Below are 17,222 nucleotides of genomic sequence, written 5' to 3' on the forward strand. Positions count from 1 at the left end.
CAACCTTGCTGTGCCACAAATCTTTATCTTACACCAGAGACTTTATAGCCTGAGGAAAATTTCCTGTCCTCCGCAAGGACAATATTTGAAACTGCAAGGCTTTGGAAAACCAGGCCCTGTGAAGTACATTTGCTTTAAGAATCCTCTACACAATTCTACCAACAGTGTATTATAAGAGTTCCCCTTTCTCCACATTCTTGCCAGTATTTGTTATTTTCTGTCTTTTTGATAATAGTGAGATGATACCTCAGTGTGGTTTTGATTTGCATTTCCCTGATGATTAGTGATGTTGAGGATTTTTTCGTATACTTATTGGCCATTTTTATGTCTTGTTTTGAAAAATGTGTATTTGGCTTTCCTGTCCATTTTTAAATTGGGTTATTTGTCTTTTTATTATTTTTTAATTTATATTTTTGTGGGGGGTACAGTGTGTTGTTTCAATACATGCATATACTGCACAATGAGTCACTTAGGGTAGATAGCATAGTTTTGTACCCTTTAGTTCCCCTTTCTCTCCTCCACCCCCAGTTCCAGCCTCTGGTAATCTCTATTTGTATAAGAACCCCCCCCCTTTTTTTTTTACATTCTGCTTATGAGTGAGACGATGCGATTTGTCTTTCTGTGCCTGACTTATTTTACTTAACATGCTGGTCTCCAGTTCCATCCAGGTTGCTGCAAATGATAGGATGTTATTTCTTTTTGTAGCTGAATAGTATTCCATTATGTATATATAGCATGGGTTTTTAATTCATTCATCTGTTGATGGCCATTCAGGTTGATTCCATTTCTTGGCTATTGTGAGTAATGTTGCGATGAACATGCGAACGCAGGTGTCTTTTTGGTATATTGATTTCGTTTCCTTTGGGTACATACCCAGTAGTAGGATAGCTGGGTCATAAGGTAGGTCTGTTTTTAGTTCTCTGAGGAACCTCCAAACTGTCTTCCACAGTGGCTATACCAATTTTTATTCCCACCAATAATGTAGGAGGGTTCTCTTTTCTCCACATCCTTGCCAGCATTAGTTACTTTCTGTCTGGTTGATAATGGCCGTTCTAACTGGGCTGAGATGATGTATCATTGTGGTCATAATTTGTATTTCCCTGGTGATTTTGAGCATTTGTGCTTGTTGGCCATTAGTATGTCATCTTTTGAGAAATGTCTATTCAGGTCCTTTGCCTATTTTTTAATTGGGTTATTTGGTTTTTTGTTGTTGAGTTGTTTGAGTTCCTTGTATATTCTGTATATTAGCCTTTTGTCTGTTGTGAAGTTTGTGAACACTTTCTCTCATTCTGTAGGTTGTCTCACTTTGTTGATAGTGTCCCCTGCTGTGCACTAGCTTCTTAGTTTGATGTAGTGCCATTTGTCTGCTTTTGCTTTAGTTGACAGTGCCTTTGTAGTCTTGTTCAGGAAAGCACTGCCCGTTCCTGTTTCATGTAGTGTTTCTCCTGTGTTTTCTTTTAGTAGTTACATAGTTTTGGGTCTTAAGTTTAGGTCTTTAATCCATTTTGAGTCGATTTTTGTGTATGGTGAGAGACAGGGGTGTAGTTTCAATCTCCTGCATGTAGATAGCCAGTTTTCCCAGCACCATTTATTGAACAGGCTGTCCTTCTCCACTGTATATTCTTGGCACCTTTGCTGAAAATCAGTTGGATGTAAGTGCGTGGGTTTATTTCTGGGCTCTCTATTTTGTTCCGTTGGTCAGTTAGTGTGTTTTTATGCCAGTACCGTGGTGTTCTGGTTACTATTGCTTTATAGTGTATTTTGAAGTCAGGAAGTGTGATGCCTCCAACTTTGTTCTTTTTATTCAAGATTGCTTTAGCTATATGGGCTCTTTTGTGGTTCCATACTAATTTTAAGACTGTTTTTTGCATTTCTGCAAAGAATGCCATTGGTATTTTGATAGGGATTGTGTTGAATGTACAGATTGCTTTGGGTAATATGGACATTTTGATGATGTTAATTCTTCTGACCCATGAACATGGGGTATCTTTCCATTTGTGTTTGTGTCCTGTTCAGTTTTTTTCACCAGTGTTTTATAGTTTTCATTGTAGAGGTCTTTGACCTCTTTGGTTAAATTTACTCCTAGGTATTTCATTTGTTTGGTAGCTGTTATGAATGGGATTACTGTTTTGATTTCTTTTTTAGCTATTTTGTTATTGGCTATAGGAAGGCTATTGATTTTTGTGTGTTGATTTTGTATCCTGCCACTTTATTGAATTTGTTTACTAATTCTAGTAATTTTTTGGTGGAGTCTTTAAGATTTTCTGTGTATATGATCATGTCATCTGCAAATACGTTTGACTTCCTCAATGATTTGGATGCCCTTTATTACTTTCTTTTGCCTTCTTGCCCTGGCTAAAACTTCCAGTACTATGTTGAATAAGAGTGGGGAAAGTGGGCATCCTTGTCTTGTTCCAGATCTTTAGGAAAAGCCTCAATTTTTGTCCATTCAGTATGGTATTAGTTATGGGTTTATCCGATGTGTCCTATGTTGTGTTGAGGTACATTCCTTCTATACCTAGTTTGTTGAGTGTTTTTATCATAGAGGGGTGTTGAATTTTATTAAATCCCTTTTTTGCATGTACTGAAATGATCATGTGGTTTTTGTCCTTCATTCTGTTCATGAGATGTATCATGTTTATTGATTTGCATATGTTGAACCATCCTTGCATCCTTGGGATGAATCCCACTTGATCATGGTGTGTGATCTTTTTAATGTGTTGTTGGATCCTGTTTGCTAATGTTTTTGTTGAGGGTCTTCGCATCCGTGTTCATTAGGGATATTGGTCTGTAGTTTTCTTTTTTTGTTGTTGTATCTTTTTCTGGTTTTGGTATAAGGTTAATAATGTTGGCCTCGTAGAATGAGTGTGGAAGTATTTCCTCCTCTTTAGTCTTTTGGAGTAGTTTGAGAAGGATTGGGATTAAATCTTCTTTAAAAGTTTAGTAGAATTCAGCAGTGAAGCTGTTTGGTCCTGGGCTTTTCTTCATTGGGAAAATTTTTATTACTGTGTCAATCTCATTACTTGTTAGTGTTCTGTTTAGGTTTTCTAGTTCTTCATGTTTCAACCTTGGTAAGTTGTAAGTGTCCAGGAATGCATCTGTTTCTTCTAGGTTTTCCAGTTTGCTCTTATACAGCTGTTTGTAATAGTCTTTTATGATCCTTTGTATTTCTGTGGTATCAGTTGTAATGTCTCCTTTTTCATTTCTGACTTTGAGTCTTTTTTTTCTTCATCAGTCTAACTAAAGGTTTATTAATTATTTTTATCTTTTCAAAAAACCAGCTCTTTTTCATCAAAATGTTGTATTGTTTTTTAAATCTCTAATTCATTTATTTCTGCTCTGGTCTTTGTTATTTCTCTCCTACTGATTTTAGATTTGTTTTCTCGTTTTTTGATTCCTTGGTGTGTAGTGTTTGGTTGTTTATTTGAAGTCTTTCTTATTTTTATTTTCCTCAGATGTGGGCATTTATTGCTATAAATTTCCCTCTTAGAACTGCTTTTGCTGTATCCCGTATAAACTGGCGTGTTGTGTTTTCAATTTCATTTATCCCTTGGAATGTTTTAATTTCCTTTTTGATTTCTTCTTTGACCCATTTGTAATTTAGGAGCATGTTGTTTAATTTACATGTATTTGTATGGTTTCTAGTGTCCCTTTCGTTGTTGATTTCTAGTTTTATTCCATTGTGGTTGGACAAGGTAGTTGATACTTCAGTGTTTTAATATTCGTTGAGGGTTGTTTTTTGACCTATTCTAGATAGTGGTCCATGTGCTGTTGAGAAGAATGTGTATTCTGTAGCAGTTGGATGAGATGTTCTATATATGTCTGTTAGGTCCAACAGGCCTATAGTAGAGATTACTCCTGATGTTTCCTGGTTAATTTTCTGTCTGGATGATCTGTCCTTTGGTGAAGGTAGGATCTTAAGGCCCCCAACTATTATGGTGTTGGAGTCTATTTCTCCTGATAGGTCTTACAGTATATGTAGCGTATTGTTGGGTCTTGTTTTATAATCCATTCAACCACTGTGTCTTTTAATTGGGATATTTAATCCATTTACATTTAAAGTTGTTAGTGATATATAGGGACTTGTTACTGTCATTTTGTTACATTTTTCTGGTTGTTTTGTTAATCCTTTTTATTTTTTCTGATCTTACTGTCTTTGTGATTGAGTAGTTTTTTCTAGGAGTATATTTTGATTTCTTGCTCTTTTTTTTTTTTTTTAACAAGTTTTTGTGTTATGGTTACCATGAGGCTTACCAAAACCATGTTATAGTTATAACAGATTATTTTAGACTAATAACACCTTAACTTTGATGTATAAGAAAAAGGAAAGAACCAAAGCCAACTGTTTGCTTTGGTTTCCTTCCCTCCCACTTTTTGACATTTTGATGTTTCAAGTTACATCTTTAAATATTGCCTTTCTCCTATATGGTTGTTGTATATGTTAGTATCTTGTTAGGTTTGTCCTCTAGTCTTCATACTAAAGATGTAAGCAGTTTATTTATCCCCCTTAGGATATTGGAGTATTCTGAGGTTGTCTGTGGGTTTACTTTACTCATGAATTATGTACCTTCAGGTGTTTTCTTGCTGCTCCTTAGCATTGTCTTCTTTCAAATTGAAGAACTCTCTTTAGCATTTCTTGTAAGGCAGGTCTAGTGTTGGTGAATTCCCTTACCTTTGTTTGTCTGGGGAAGACTTTCTTTCTCTTTCATATTCAAAGGTTAGTTTTGCTGGGTAGAGAGTTCTTGGCTGACAGTCTTTTTCCTTCAGTGCTGTGAATATATCGTCCCATTCTCTTCTGGCATTCTAGGGTTTCTACTGAGAAATCTGCTGAGAGATGTATTGGGACTCTGTTGAATGTTCTGCGTTTCTTTTCTCTTGCTGCTTTCAGTATCCTTTCTTCGTATTTGGTTTTTGATAATTTGATTATGTGACTTGAATTTCATTGGTTACCTGCAAGCTTCCTGTACCTGAATACTGTCATTTTTCTCCATACTTGTGAAATTTTCAGCCATTATTTCCTTGAATATGCTTTCTATATCTCTTCCTTTTCTTCTCCTTCAGGTATGCCAATTATGCAGAGGATATTTTGCTTGAGGGAGTCCCATGTTTGCTGTATTTCTGTTTCATTTTTTCTTATTCTTTTTTCTTTTTCGCTCCTCTGGTTTGATAATTTCCTATGTTTTATCTTCCACCTCACTGATTCTTTCCTCTGTTTGGTCAAGTCTGCTTTTGGAGCTTTCCATCGAGTTTTTTAGTTCAGATAATGTATTCTTTGTTTGTAGAATTTCTATTTTTTTTTTTAATTGATTTCTTTGTCACGTTTCTCATTCTGCTCCTGGATTGTTTTCCAGATTATCATTTAATTTTGTACCTGTATTTTCTTGTGACTCTCTGAACATCCCCAAGAGGATTATTCTGAATTCTCTGTTAGGCATTTCATAAATCCGCTATTCCTCTGGGTCTGTTGCTGGTGCTTGGTTTGTTTCCTTTGGTGTCATATTTCTCTGTTCTTTCTCAATCTTTTTGTCTTTTCATTGATGCTGGGCATTTGAGGAGACTGCTACCTCTTCTAGGTTATACAGGTGTTCTTTGATGCTGTTACATCTTTACTGGATATCAGAGATTCTAATCTTTTGTTTTCCAGTTTTTTGTTGGATTATTACCTACCATCAGCACTTAAACTCTGCACTGAAACTAATTTGTTGTCCTTTGGTGAATTCCACAATTGGTGGAACTTCCTGTGGGGACCAGCACCTGAGCCCTGTGGTTGTGGTAAATTGCTGCCTTGCTGCTGATTCTCTGGAGAAGTCTTTTGTGCAGCTCACATTTTAATTGTTGACCTTTTAATCTCATCCAGGTCTTATGAGGTCAGATACACCTGGGCTGTGTGGAAATTCTGGCCCAGGACTTAGTCTTTTCAGCAAACTGCACCCCCTGTAGTCCTGTTTCCCTGACTAGTCTCCAGTGAGTGGGCCTGTGCTGACTGGAAGGCAGATCAGCTGCCCATGCTGTGCCCCAGTGTTCCTCTGGTGGGCCAGCCTCCCTCCCACCCCAACTCTAAATAAACACATCCTGTGGGGTGAGCTTTGTAGTCATCTGTTGCAGTGACTCACTGGCCTCTGGGTGACTCCTGTTTTTGGTCAGCTGGGGCACCTCGCTCCCATGTGGGTACACAGGAACCGTGTCAGTGGTCACATTAACCTGAAAGCTGGTATGGTACACTTTTAGTTCCTCTTCTCCCCTGCAGACTCCAAACACATTCATGCACAGGGCACGGCTGTGGCTTTGCCAGCTGCTGCTCTGTGTGCTCTCAGTGGCTGGCCCTAAATTGGCCAGGGCTCAAAACAGTTGGAATGGTACCTTCTTTCTCTCACTGCGGCTTCTCCTACCTTCATGAACTCTGTGGGTCTCTCCTCTTTCCCCAAGCTCCAGTGATCCTAGGATTAAGTCTTTACTTTTTAATAGTTGTATGTTGATCAGTTGTGGGAGATAGTGATGCTGGGGATCATCTACTCCACCATCTTGAAGACATCCCTTAAAAACTTTTTTTATTATTGAGATCCTTGTGTATTCTGGATATTATTCCCTTTTCAGGTTTGTAGTTTGCAAATATTTTCTCCCATTCCCCGGGTTGTCTCTTTGCTTTATTTATTGTTTCCTTTGCTGCATGGAAGCTTTTTTGTTTCAATGTGCTGATGGTAAAAATGTGTATTCTGCAGTTGTTGAGTGTAATGTTCTGTAAATGTCTGTCAAGTCCTTTTGGTCTAAAGTGCACTTTAAATCCAATATTTCCCTGCTAATTTTTTGTCTAGACGATCTCGCCAATGCTGAGAGAGGGATGGAGTTCCCAACTACTATTGTATTTGGTTCTATCTATCCCTTTAGATCCAATAATGATTGCTTTATATATCTGGTGCTCTGATGATGTTGGGTGCATATATATTCATGATTGTTATATCCTCGTGCCAAATGATCGCTTTATCATTATGTAGTAACCTTTGTCTCTTTTTATAGTTTTTGGTTTAAAGTCTGTTTTATCCAGTGTAAGTATAGCTACTCCTCGTTTTTTGTTTCCATCTGCATGGAATCTCTTTTTCCATCTCTTCAATATTAGTTTATGTGTATCTTTACTGATGAAGTGAGTTTCTTGCAGGCATCATATAGTTGGGTCTAGTTTTTTTTAATCCATTCAGCCAGTCTGTATTTATATTCAGTGTTATTATTGATAGATATTGCCTTACTCCTGCCATGTTATTAATTTTTTATGGTTGTTTTATATTTATTTTGTTTCTTTCCCTTTTATTGTTTGTGGTGCCCTTGGGAGTGTCTTGTTGGGGTGGGTGACACTGGGTAGGGTGGTTGTGGCTGTGGGCCTAGTAGCTTTGTAGAGGCGTGCTATGGAGGGTCAAAGCCCTTGCCCAATCTTCTGTTGGTCAGTGAGTGGGTATACAATGGTGCAGCAGGGCCTGGCAGTTCTGTAGAGGTACACTGGATCAGCTGTTAAGCCTGGAGCAAGACTGCATGGATGCTGCAGGACCCCGTGGCTCTGTAGAGGCCTGCTGTGGGGAGGAAAACTGCTACCCAATCCACTGTTGGTCGGGGAGTAGGTGTACACTAGTGTTGCAGGACCTGGCAGCTCTGTGGAAGGCTGCCAGATCAGCTGTTGAGACTGCAGCATGTCTGCAAGGAAGCAGCAGGCCCTGATGGCATTGTAGAGGACTGCAAGGGGAGGAGGAGCTATTGCTGGGCTGGCTTCTGGCCAGAGTGGGCACCTTTGGGTTCAGTGAGTCTGCAAGCTGTGCAGGGCGGGTGTACACGAATGTTGGAAATAGCTACTGATTGGAAGCTATTCCACTCAGAGGTCTGCCTGTTCTTCTGGGAGGGAAAGGGTGCCATGTGAACTCAGATGCTGGGGGTGCGGTCTTTCTCTCTAGCCTAGGCTCCAGGTAGCCCGGGGTCATGGCCTTGCTGGTGCCCATGTGAATGTGGTAGAATATAGATGGGGCTTCTGGATAAATGAAGTCAGTTTCACTGGGGCTGGGGCATGCATACTTTAACCACGGATTTGGTTTCGCGACTGCGCTGTGGCATAGTCACTTAGGGTGAGAATGGGGGTTCTTCTCCCTATGTTTCTACTCTGATACCATGTAGCTGCAGAAATTCCCACCTATTCTCCAACTGGGTTTGGGTCCTGAAAGGATTGGGGGACTCTCATGTGGCAGGGATCACAGACATTTGTGGTGGCAGTGGAAACAGCTGGGTTTTTTTTTTCCACCTTATCTCTCTCTGCCTGACTCTGAGCTGGTCTCTGCAGCAGGGCAGAGGCTGGATGCCTTGCTGTGCTCTCTATGGAGCTATTCCTGTCTTCCACGCTTCACAAGGATTTCATCACTCTCCTGGTGCTCTGCAGCATATTTCTTTAGTCGGTTTGGTCGAAATGTATTTGTTTGCTGTTTGGTCTCTTTATTGGGGGGGTGGGGGGGGTGGAAGGATACTAGAGCCAGACCCCTCTAGTCAGCTGTCTTGCCTCTTCTCTCTGTGTGATTGTTCTTATTGCTTCTCCTGTGTCAGAGATAGTTTCCTTTCTATCTGAACTGAAGCCATTCTTTATAAACTCTTATCAAGATGCTTTCTCTGAGCTTATATAACATGTATAAAATACAGGTTGTGCATCCGTAATCCAAAAATTTGAAATCTGAAACCTGCAACATCTAAAACTTTTTGAGTGCCAACATGACGCTCAAAGGAAATGCTCACAGGAGCATTTTGGACTTTGGATTTTCAAATTTGGCATGCTCAAGCAGTAAGTATAATACAAATATTCTAAAATCTGAAAAGCTTATGGTCCCAAGAATTTCAGATAAGGGATACTTAACCTGTAGTATATATTGATCGATTGTCTGTTATGGACCAAACTAGGCATTAGGTTGTATGTAACTATTATCTAATTTAATCCTCAACAATACCCTTCTGAAGGGTCAATAATAATTGTTACATGTAACATATGAGACTCTCAAAAGGTGAATAATTTACTCAGGTTAATTTATCTTTTAAGTGCCATGAGAACTAGGGCACTCTGTCTTCAAAGCCCATTGTTTTGTTCACTATATCACACTGTCTTCTGTTTGTAAGTTTACATAATTTAGCTCTCATTTACATACTGTTAATTATTTCATGTGTCTTTCTTCTTCACTAGATTGAAAATTTTGATGACAGGGCCAATGTCATATCATTTGTGTCCTACCAAAGTGAGCATGTATTTACTGAGCTTTTTGACTAATGGTTATCTAATGACTGAAATTTCAGTGGGCTTTTTTTATTTTTGTTGCAGATCTCCTTGCAACATGCATTGTACCTTCTGCATCATGGAATGTTTGAGGATGCCAACAGAAATCTAAGTGAGGCAGAGACATGGAGATATGGTGAGAAGTCGTCTTCCCAGGAAATATTAATCAATCTTATTCAAGCCTATAAAGGGCTTTTGCAGTACTATACTTGGTCTAAAAAGAAGATGGAATTGTCAAAGCTTGGTGAGTGAATATGAGTAAACTTTTTCTTATAGTGATGACACTGAAGGATGGAGATCTTAAGAAGTAATCTAGTAATCTCCCTACTGACTTCATCCAGATATTGCAGAGAACGACATTTTATTGATTTAAAATTCTTGATCATCTTTTCTCATATTTCAGATGATTCATAATTAAATATGTGACTGTTTTAGATTGATTGCTTTTTTTAATGTGATTTTTATCAAAGAGAAATACAGCTAGACATTAGAGCAGAGCAAACATTTTATTCAGTAACTACTGACAGTAGGGGGAAGAATGTAGAATGTAGCTACATTCTGATTTGTACAGAGGTGACTCGGTATTTTAAAGGGAGAACGAGGGAGTAGGGAGGGAGGGTGGCGGGGCTTGAGCAGAGCCAGGGAAGTGACAGTTATGAAAAGCAGAGAGGGGAATTGGTCCCTGGGAAACCCATCTGGATTTAGTAACTGGTGCTTGTGGAAGTTAGGCACCTGTCCTCCCACAGAGATTGGGAGACAGGGACACTGTCTTCATGTGTTGGCTAGAACAAAGAGTAAATTCTTTGGCAGCTTTGAGCTTTCTCAGGCAGGCACTAAGGGGAGCCAGGGTCATCTCAGGGATGTGGCATTGAGCTGTTAGAAATTGTTAGTGTTTGTTCAAGTCTTGTTGAGGCCTAGTCCCGAAGAGGGCTCAGAGGAACCTAACTGGAGTTAGGTCAAGGAGAAAATCTTTGTCAGTTACTAAGAGGTTACAAATTTTCCTCAGCAGCCATTATTGCATATAATAAACATTTCTTCCTGTGTGTTTAGAATGGAGTTTAGTTTTGTAGTGTTGTTTCTCAGAATATGTTTAAAGACTCTAGGGCAAGATAAAGTTGTTTTATTTCTATACAAAGGTTGTAATGAATTGTTTTCTTGATTTACTTACCATACCAAAAATTGACTTACGGGTTCTCAAACTGAGTTCTCCTTTTCTTAACCTTCAGTGGTGATGTTATCCTCTCCTACCACCAGATTTGTAATCTTTGGAGCTGTATGATTCTCTGCACTTTTCTTTCCCTTGTGTAATTTTTCTCCATGGCTCTCTAGGATTAACTCCTTTCTATGTTCACATCTTCCATCCAAATCTTAGTCCTGGTGTTTATCACCTCATATGTAGTAAGCAGTATTTTCTTTTTATCCCTATGTGATAAATAGTATTTCCTTGGTCTCTGATCATGTAGGTTCGCTAATCTCAGTTCTCTTCCTTTTTCCTGTCCATGATCTCTCCCAAGACACTTCTGAAATGCTGTCTTCATCCTGTTAGTCTTGTGAGGTCTTTATGCAATCTCATCTGGAATGCTCTCTGCCCTTCAAGACTCATTTGACCCTGCCCCAGCCCCTTTATTCTTATACTTTACACCTCATGTATCAGCTGCATGTTCAGCCTGTATCATTTGGCTCTTTATCTCTTGCTTTCTAATTGTTCTTTTTCAAGTGTATTTTATGTTGTGTCTTCCCGTTTAGACTAATTTTTTTGGTGTCTCGTATCTGTCCTCTATTTCTTTTGTTAACCTTGCCATGATTTGTGGTATGATATTTGTTTTTTTTTTTAAAAAAAGAAAAGCTTACTGATATGAATTGATTAGGTGAGTTTTAAAATCAGTATTTTCTTATGCATGATTAGGTAGAACTCAAGCAGATAGCTAATGATTAAAGCAGTTGGAACATGGCATTTATACCATCACTCCCATGGATAGATGATTCGGTACCTTACTGTAGCTGACGCTTAGTTCCGTAACAAGAAGAGATAAAGAGGAGATAATATATGGAGCTTTTTAGATGATCTCTAATTTCTAATGTGTATTTAATGAGGAAGAAAGTTAGGACTAGTTTTTATAACCAAACATTAGAATGTAATATGTGCACTCGTGCTCAGTAAGCTTGGGATTTTTTTCTTGCTGCTATAGCTGTGTCTATGTTGGGTCTGATGCTTTTGCTGACTGGAACCTCCTCCTCCTTTTTTTTTTTTTTAAAGATGACCGGTAAGGGAATCTCAACCCTTGGCTTGGTGTTGTCAGCACCACGCTCAGCCAGTGAGCAAACCGGCCATCCATATATAGGATCCGAACCCGTGGCCTTGGTGTTATCAGCACCGCACTCTACCGAGTGAGCCACGGGCCGGCCTATGGCACCTCCTTCTATAGTAAATTCACACCCAATTTATACTTAGGGATCTGCCATTTTTTTTTTCTTTTTTTCTTTTTAAAAGGTTTTTCAATATTATTTCTTATTTACTATCCCCTCATCCCCTCATTTCCAAGTCCATGTTGATACACATTCAGTTGATCCACTGGGGAAAGAATACCAGTGCCTCTTTCTGGTTTGAGGTATCTTGTGCTTTTATTAGTTGTTGCTTTTGAGAGACTTGAATAACTTTCCTTTTAAACCTTTAAGATTATGAAATATAATATACGAAAAAGGTGTATAAAACAAGTGTGTGATATAATGAATGAATTAAAAATAAACATCCATGTAACTACCACCCAGATTAAGGAACACAACATTGCTCTTACCCTAACCTAAAGGTTTTCCATTTGTTCCTTCTTGATTATACTCTCTCCCATTCTGTCTCAAGAAAATCACTGTCTTGACTTACATGGTAGTCACTCCTTTGCTTTTCATTATACTCTTTCCATTTGTGTATGTATCCATAAACAATGTAATTTAGTTTTGTCTATATCTGAATGTTAAATTTGGATTCATACTGTATATATTCTTTTGAGTCATGCATGTTTTATTCACGGTTGGTTTTAAGGTGTGTACATATTGTTGAATGTAGCTCTAGTTTATTCATTTTTATTGCTACAAAATATTTCATTCCATTATTGATGGCCATTTAGGTTATTATAGTTTTGGACTGTTATAAATAATGCTTTGAAATTAACTCCTGTTAATTTCTGTATACTGATGCACGTAAGCATGCATTTCTAGGAGTAGAATTGTGTCATAGAGTATGTGCAATTCAACGTTATTATATAATATGCTAAACTCTTTCCAAATTGGTTACCAATTTATACTGCATTGGTAGTCTGATTAGAGTTTTCTTTTGTCTGTAGTCTCAATATTTGTTATTGACAGAGTTTATATCAGCCAATTTGTTGGGTGTAGTACTCTTGTGTTTTTTTTTTTTTCAAATAAACCCTTTATTGAGACTTGATATATAATTCTGATACCATACAAATTTACCCTCTTAAAATCTTCAGTGGTTTTTAGTATATTCAGAGTTGTGCATCCATCACCACAATCAATTTTGGTACATTTTTATCACCTCAAAAAGAAACCCTGTACTCCCCATTTCTTCCCAATTCCCCTAATCCAAGGCAACTACTAATCTACTTTTTCTGTGCATTTGCCTATTGTGGACATTTTGTACAAATGGAATCATATAATATACGGTCTTTAGTGACTGGCTTCTTTTCACTTAGCGTGTTTTTAAGGTTCACCGATGTTGTAGTATGTAACTATACTTCATTCCTTTTTATTGTTGAATAATACTCCATTGTATGGATATCCCACATTTTAGGTATCCATTCATCAGGTGGTGGACATTTGAGTTGTTTCTAATTTTTGGCTATCTTGGATAACATTGCTATGAATATTCATGTACAAGTTTTTTGCGTGAGCATATGTTTTTGTTTCTCTTGGGTATATATAGTAAGAGTGAAATTGCTGGGTCATATAAACCAAGTTTATCCTTTTGAGGAACCACTGGACTGTTTTCCAAAGCAGCTGTACCATTTTATATGTCTACCTGTTGTTTATGAGGGTACTAATTTCTGTACCTCTTCAGCAACACTTGTTATCTTTTTCATTATAGCCATCCTAGAGGGTGTTAAGTGGTATCTCATGGTTTTGATTTGCATTTCCCTAGGGGCTAATGATATTGAGCATCTTTTCATGCATTTATTGGCCATTCGTATATCTTTTGTAGAAATTTGTATTTGGATCTTTTGCTCATATTTTAATTGAATTACTTTTAATTATTGAGTTGTAAGAGTTCTTCATATAATGTACATAGAAGTCTCTTGTCATATATATCAGGTATGTAAGTGATTTGTAAATACTTTCTCCTATTCTGTCGATTGTCTTTTATTTTCTTGACGATGTTCTTTGAAGCACATAAGTTTTTAATTTTGGTGAAGTCTAATAATTTATCTGTTTTTTCATTTGTTGTACAAGCTTTTGGTGTCATGTCTAAGAAACCGTCCACGGTCAGAAATATTTCTACTTCTTCTGAGTTTTATAGTTTTAGCTCTTAAATTTTAGGTCTTTGATCCATTTTGGGTTAATTTTTGTATATGATGTAAGGTAGGTAGGGTCTGACTTTACAGTATTTTGCATGTCCATATCCAGTTGTTCCAGCACATTTATTGAAAAGTCTGTTATTTTTCCATTGAATTGTCTTAGCACCCTTATTGAAAATCAGTTGCCCCAAAATGTGAAGGTTTACTTCTGTACTCTGACTTTTCTTCTGTTGATCTGTGTATGTATATCCTTATGCTTATATCATACAGTATGGATTACTGTAGCTATGTAGTGACTTTTGAAGTCCTAGTGTGCATCCTCCAACTTTGTTCTTCTCTAATGATTGTTTTGACTATTCTTGGTTCCTTGCATTTTTCATATGAATTATTTGAGAATACTTAAGGAAGTTTGTGGGAAAATGGAATTAAAAGACAGTACAAATCTTGCCATGAACTTTTTAAAGACCCCCTCATAGAATCAGCTTGTCAGTTTATGTAAGAAGGCCAGCTGGAATTTTGATAGCAATTACATGAATCTGTAGATCAGTTTAACAGTAGTAAGTCTTTTTACCCATGAATGTGAAATGTCTTTCCATTTATTTAGGTCTTTTAAAATTTCTTTCAACAATATTGCTTTTCAGAGTATAATTTTGCATCTCATCTATAAAATCTATACCTAAGTATTATCATTTTTGATGCTTTTACAAATGGCATTGTTTTCTTAATTTCATTTTCTGATTGTTTGTTGTAAGTGTATTGGCATATAATTGTTGTTTCTTGATCTTGTACCCTGTAACCTTGATGAACCAATTTATTAGTTCCAGTAAGTTTTTAGTGGATTCATAGTGTTTTCTGTGTACAAGATCATCTGCAAATAGAGGTAGTTTTACTTCTTCCTTTCCAATCTGGATGTCTTTTATGTTATTTTCTTGCTTAATTGTCCTGGCTAGGACCTCCAGTAATGAATGTAAGTAGTGAAAGAGGACATCCTTGTCTTGTTCCTGATTTTAGAGGAAAAGCATGCAGTCTTTCATCATTAAGTTTGATGTTAGCTGTGGATTTTTCGTAGATGCCCTTTATCAGACTGAGGAAGTTTCTTCTGTTCCTAAATTGTTGGGTGTTTTTATCATGAAGGGTTATTAAATTTTGTCAAATGCTTTTTCTGCATCTGTTGAAATGATCATGTGGCTTTTTGCCCATTATTCTATTGCTTTGGTTTAGATAATAGATCTTTATTTGCATTAATTGACTTTCAGCTCTTAAGCAAACGTTGCATTCTTGGAATAGATTCCACTTGAACATGGTTTATAATCTTTTTTATATTTTGCTGTACTCAGTTTGCTAGTATTTGGTTGAGAAGAGATACTGATGTATAGGTTTTCTTATGTTGTCTTTGTCTGGTTTTACTATCAGGGTAATACTGGCCTCATAGAATAAGTTGGGAAGTGTTCCCTTCTGTTCTGTTTTTTTTGGGAAGAGTTTGTGAAGAATTAGTATTTTTCTTTAAATGTTTGTTACAGTTCACCAGTGAAGCCATCAGGACCTGAACTTTTAGTTTTTTGATTACTAATTTAACAGAAATCTCAATACTGAACGACTTAAAAAATTCTTTTGTCTTTGGGCAGATAAGGATGACTATGCTTATAGCACAGCAACCCGAAATATGCTCAACCACAGCTGGAAGACATCTGTAAATCTTTGTGCGTTGATTCAAATTCCTGGAGTTTGGGACCCTTTTGTGAAGAGTTATGTAGAGGTAAGTAAGACTTTTCATAAAATTTTTTAGTTTCATTTTGTCATAAGCCAGTGCAAAGACTGCATGCCTAATCTTTATTGCTCAGAAGGAAACTAATGGAAAACGTTGTTAAAAAAAAAAAAATTAAAAAAATACAGTGTCTCTGTTTTGGCCTGAATAATTTCTGTTTATTTTACTAGTATACTGTAAATTTTATTCTTTATTTTCACTACTCTTTATTTAACCTGTCATGACCAAATATCTATAAAATAAAGAGTAATGTAGTTGTAAATATCATTTCTGTATTATTCTTGGTGGGCTTAAAAGAAAAGCAAAAAGACCTTTTACGTTTTGGTAGAATATAGAAGGGAAGAGGATAAAAATATGAAACTGGATCACAATACATGATATAGAAATAATGGCTTTTAGGAAGTTTTTGGATGTCCTGTCATCCCAAAGTCATTGTAGAAGGACAGAGGGACTTGGCACTTGACAGTAGGAGAAAATCTTCAAGATAATTTTTGTGAAAGTTGATGAATGCTAAAGTGATAATTGTGTTGCAGAGGTTAATCTCCAAAAGCATATCCCAGTGAATCTGGGAATTTCTATGTAAGGATGGGAACAAAATGAAAGGAACTATAAATGTCATGTACTCCTTTTGCAACTGGAATTATGTCGGGCACTGAGGTTAATTGCATCACATTTTCAGTCATTAGTGTGTTGTGCTTTGAGGACTTTTATTTTTTATAGGAATAGTTCCTATGTTGAAGTTGCTGCATTTTTCAGTAACAAAATAATCATGAGGAAAAAATGGGAAAAATTCGGTAGGCCTTTGTTATAAGTGATGTTTTCTGTGTTCCACAGGTAACATACGTGAATGGAAGCAAAAATTTACATTACTATTTTTCCCTATGCAGTACTATTCTATAATTTTTTTGTACCCATCAGTAAAGTTAAGCTATGTATTACCTTTCATATAGCTACCTTACAGAATTTAGCTAAGATTTCATGACTGACTTTATATAGATGCTGGAATTCTACGGTGATAAGGATGGAGCCCGGGAGGTGCTCAACAATTACGCCTATGACGAGAAGTTCCCTGCAAATCCAAATGCCCATATCTACTTATATGATTTTCTAAAGAGAGAGAAGGCACCGAGAGAAAAACTGCTAAGTGTGCTTAAGGTATAGAATTTTTATTTCAATGTTTAAACAGGGTTGGGGATCTAATTCAAAACATTCTTAGGTCATTGCTTTCTAACTTTCACATTATAGCACCTATAGAAAGTTACAGTATAGGTGTGGTACACTGAGGTAAACAAAGAAACTTGTTCTAGCTGGAGGCTCCAGGCAGATACCCTCCACAGCAGTCTTCCCCTAACCCCACCACCTCCCTCTGCCCAAGTGAGATTGAGGAGAGGGGATCGGAATTTCGGAAACCCGTTGCCACTCTGGTAGGAAGACTCTGCGTTCGTATTTTTGAAAATTTAATTTTCATATAGTAAGACACACTTACTTTAAGTGTACACTTGGGTGCATTTTAACAAATATGTATGTCTACACACTACTGAGATGATCAAGATACAGAACATTTCTGTCACCCCCCCAAAATCCCTTATTTCCTTTTGCAGCCAATGTATCCACACACTCCTGGCCCCTGGCGATTACTGATCTG

General features: G+C 37.2%; 1 protein-coding gene across 3 annotated transcripts in view; it reads left to right on the forward strand.

Annotated features, from left to right (window-relative positions):
• Positions 1-17,222, forward strand: part of LOC134390445 (TATA box-binding protein-associated factor RNA polymerase I subunit A) — a 42,817-nt gene that overhangs the window by 12,340 nt on the left and 13,255 nt on the right. For all 3 annotated transcript variants that reach the window (XM_063113822.1, XM_063113820.1, XM_063113821.1), the window contains exons 5-7: positions 9,332-9,530; positions 15,438-15,568; positions 16,574-16,732. In XM_063113822.1, coding sequence (XP_062969892.1) covers positions 9,332-9,530; positions 15,438-15,568; positions 16,574-16,732 — 489 coding nt within the window. The remainder of the gene's footprint in view (positions 1-9,331; positions 9,531-15,437; positions 15,569-16,573; positions 16,733-17,222) is intronic.

This window comes from Cynocephalus volans, chromosome 11 (genome assembly GCF_027409185.1).
Source record: "Cynocephalus volans isolate mCynVol1 chromosome 11, mCynVol1.pri, whole genome shotgun sequence".
NCBI classification, from domain to species: Eukaryota; Metazoa; Chordata; class Mammalia; order Dermoptera; family Cynocephalidae; genus Cynocephalus; species Cynocephalus volans.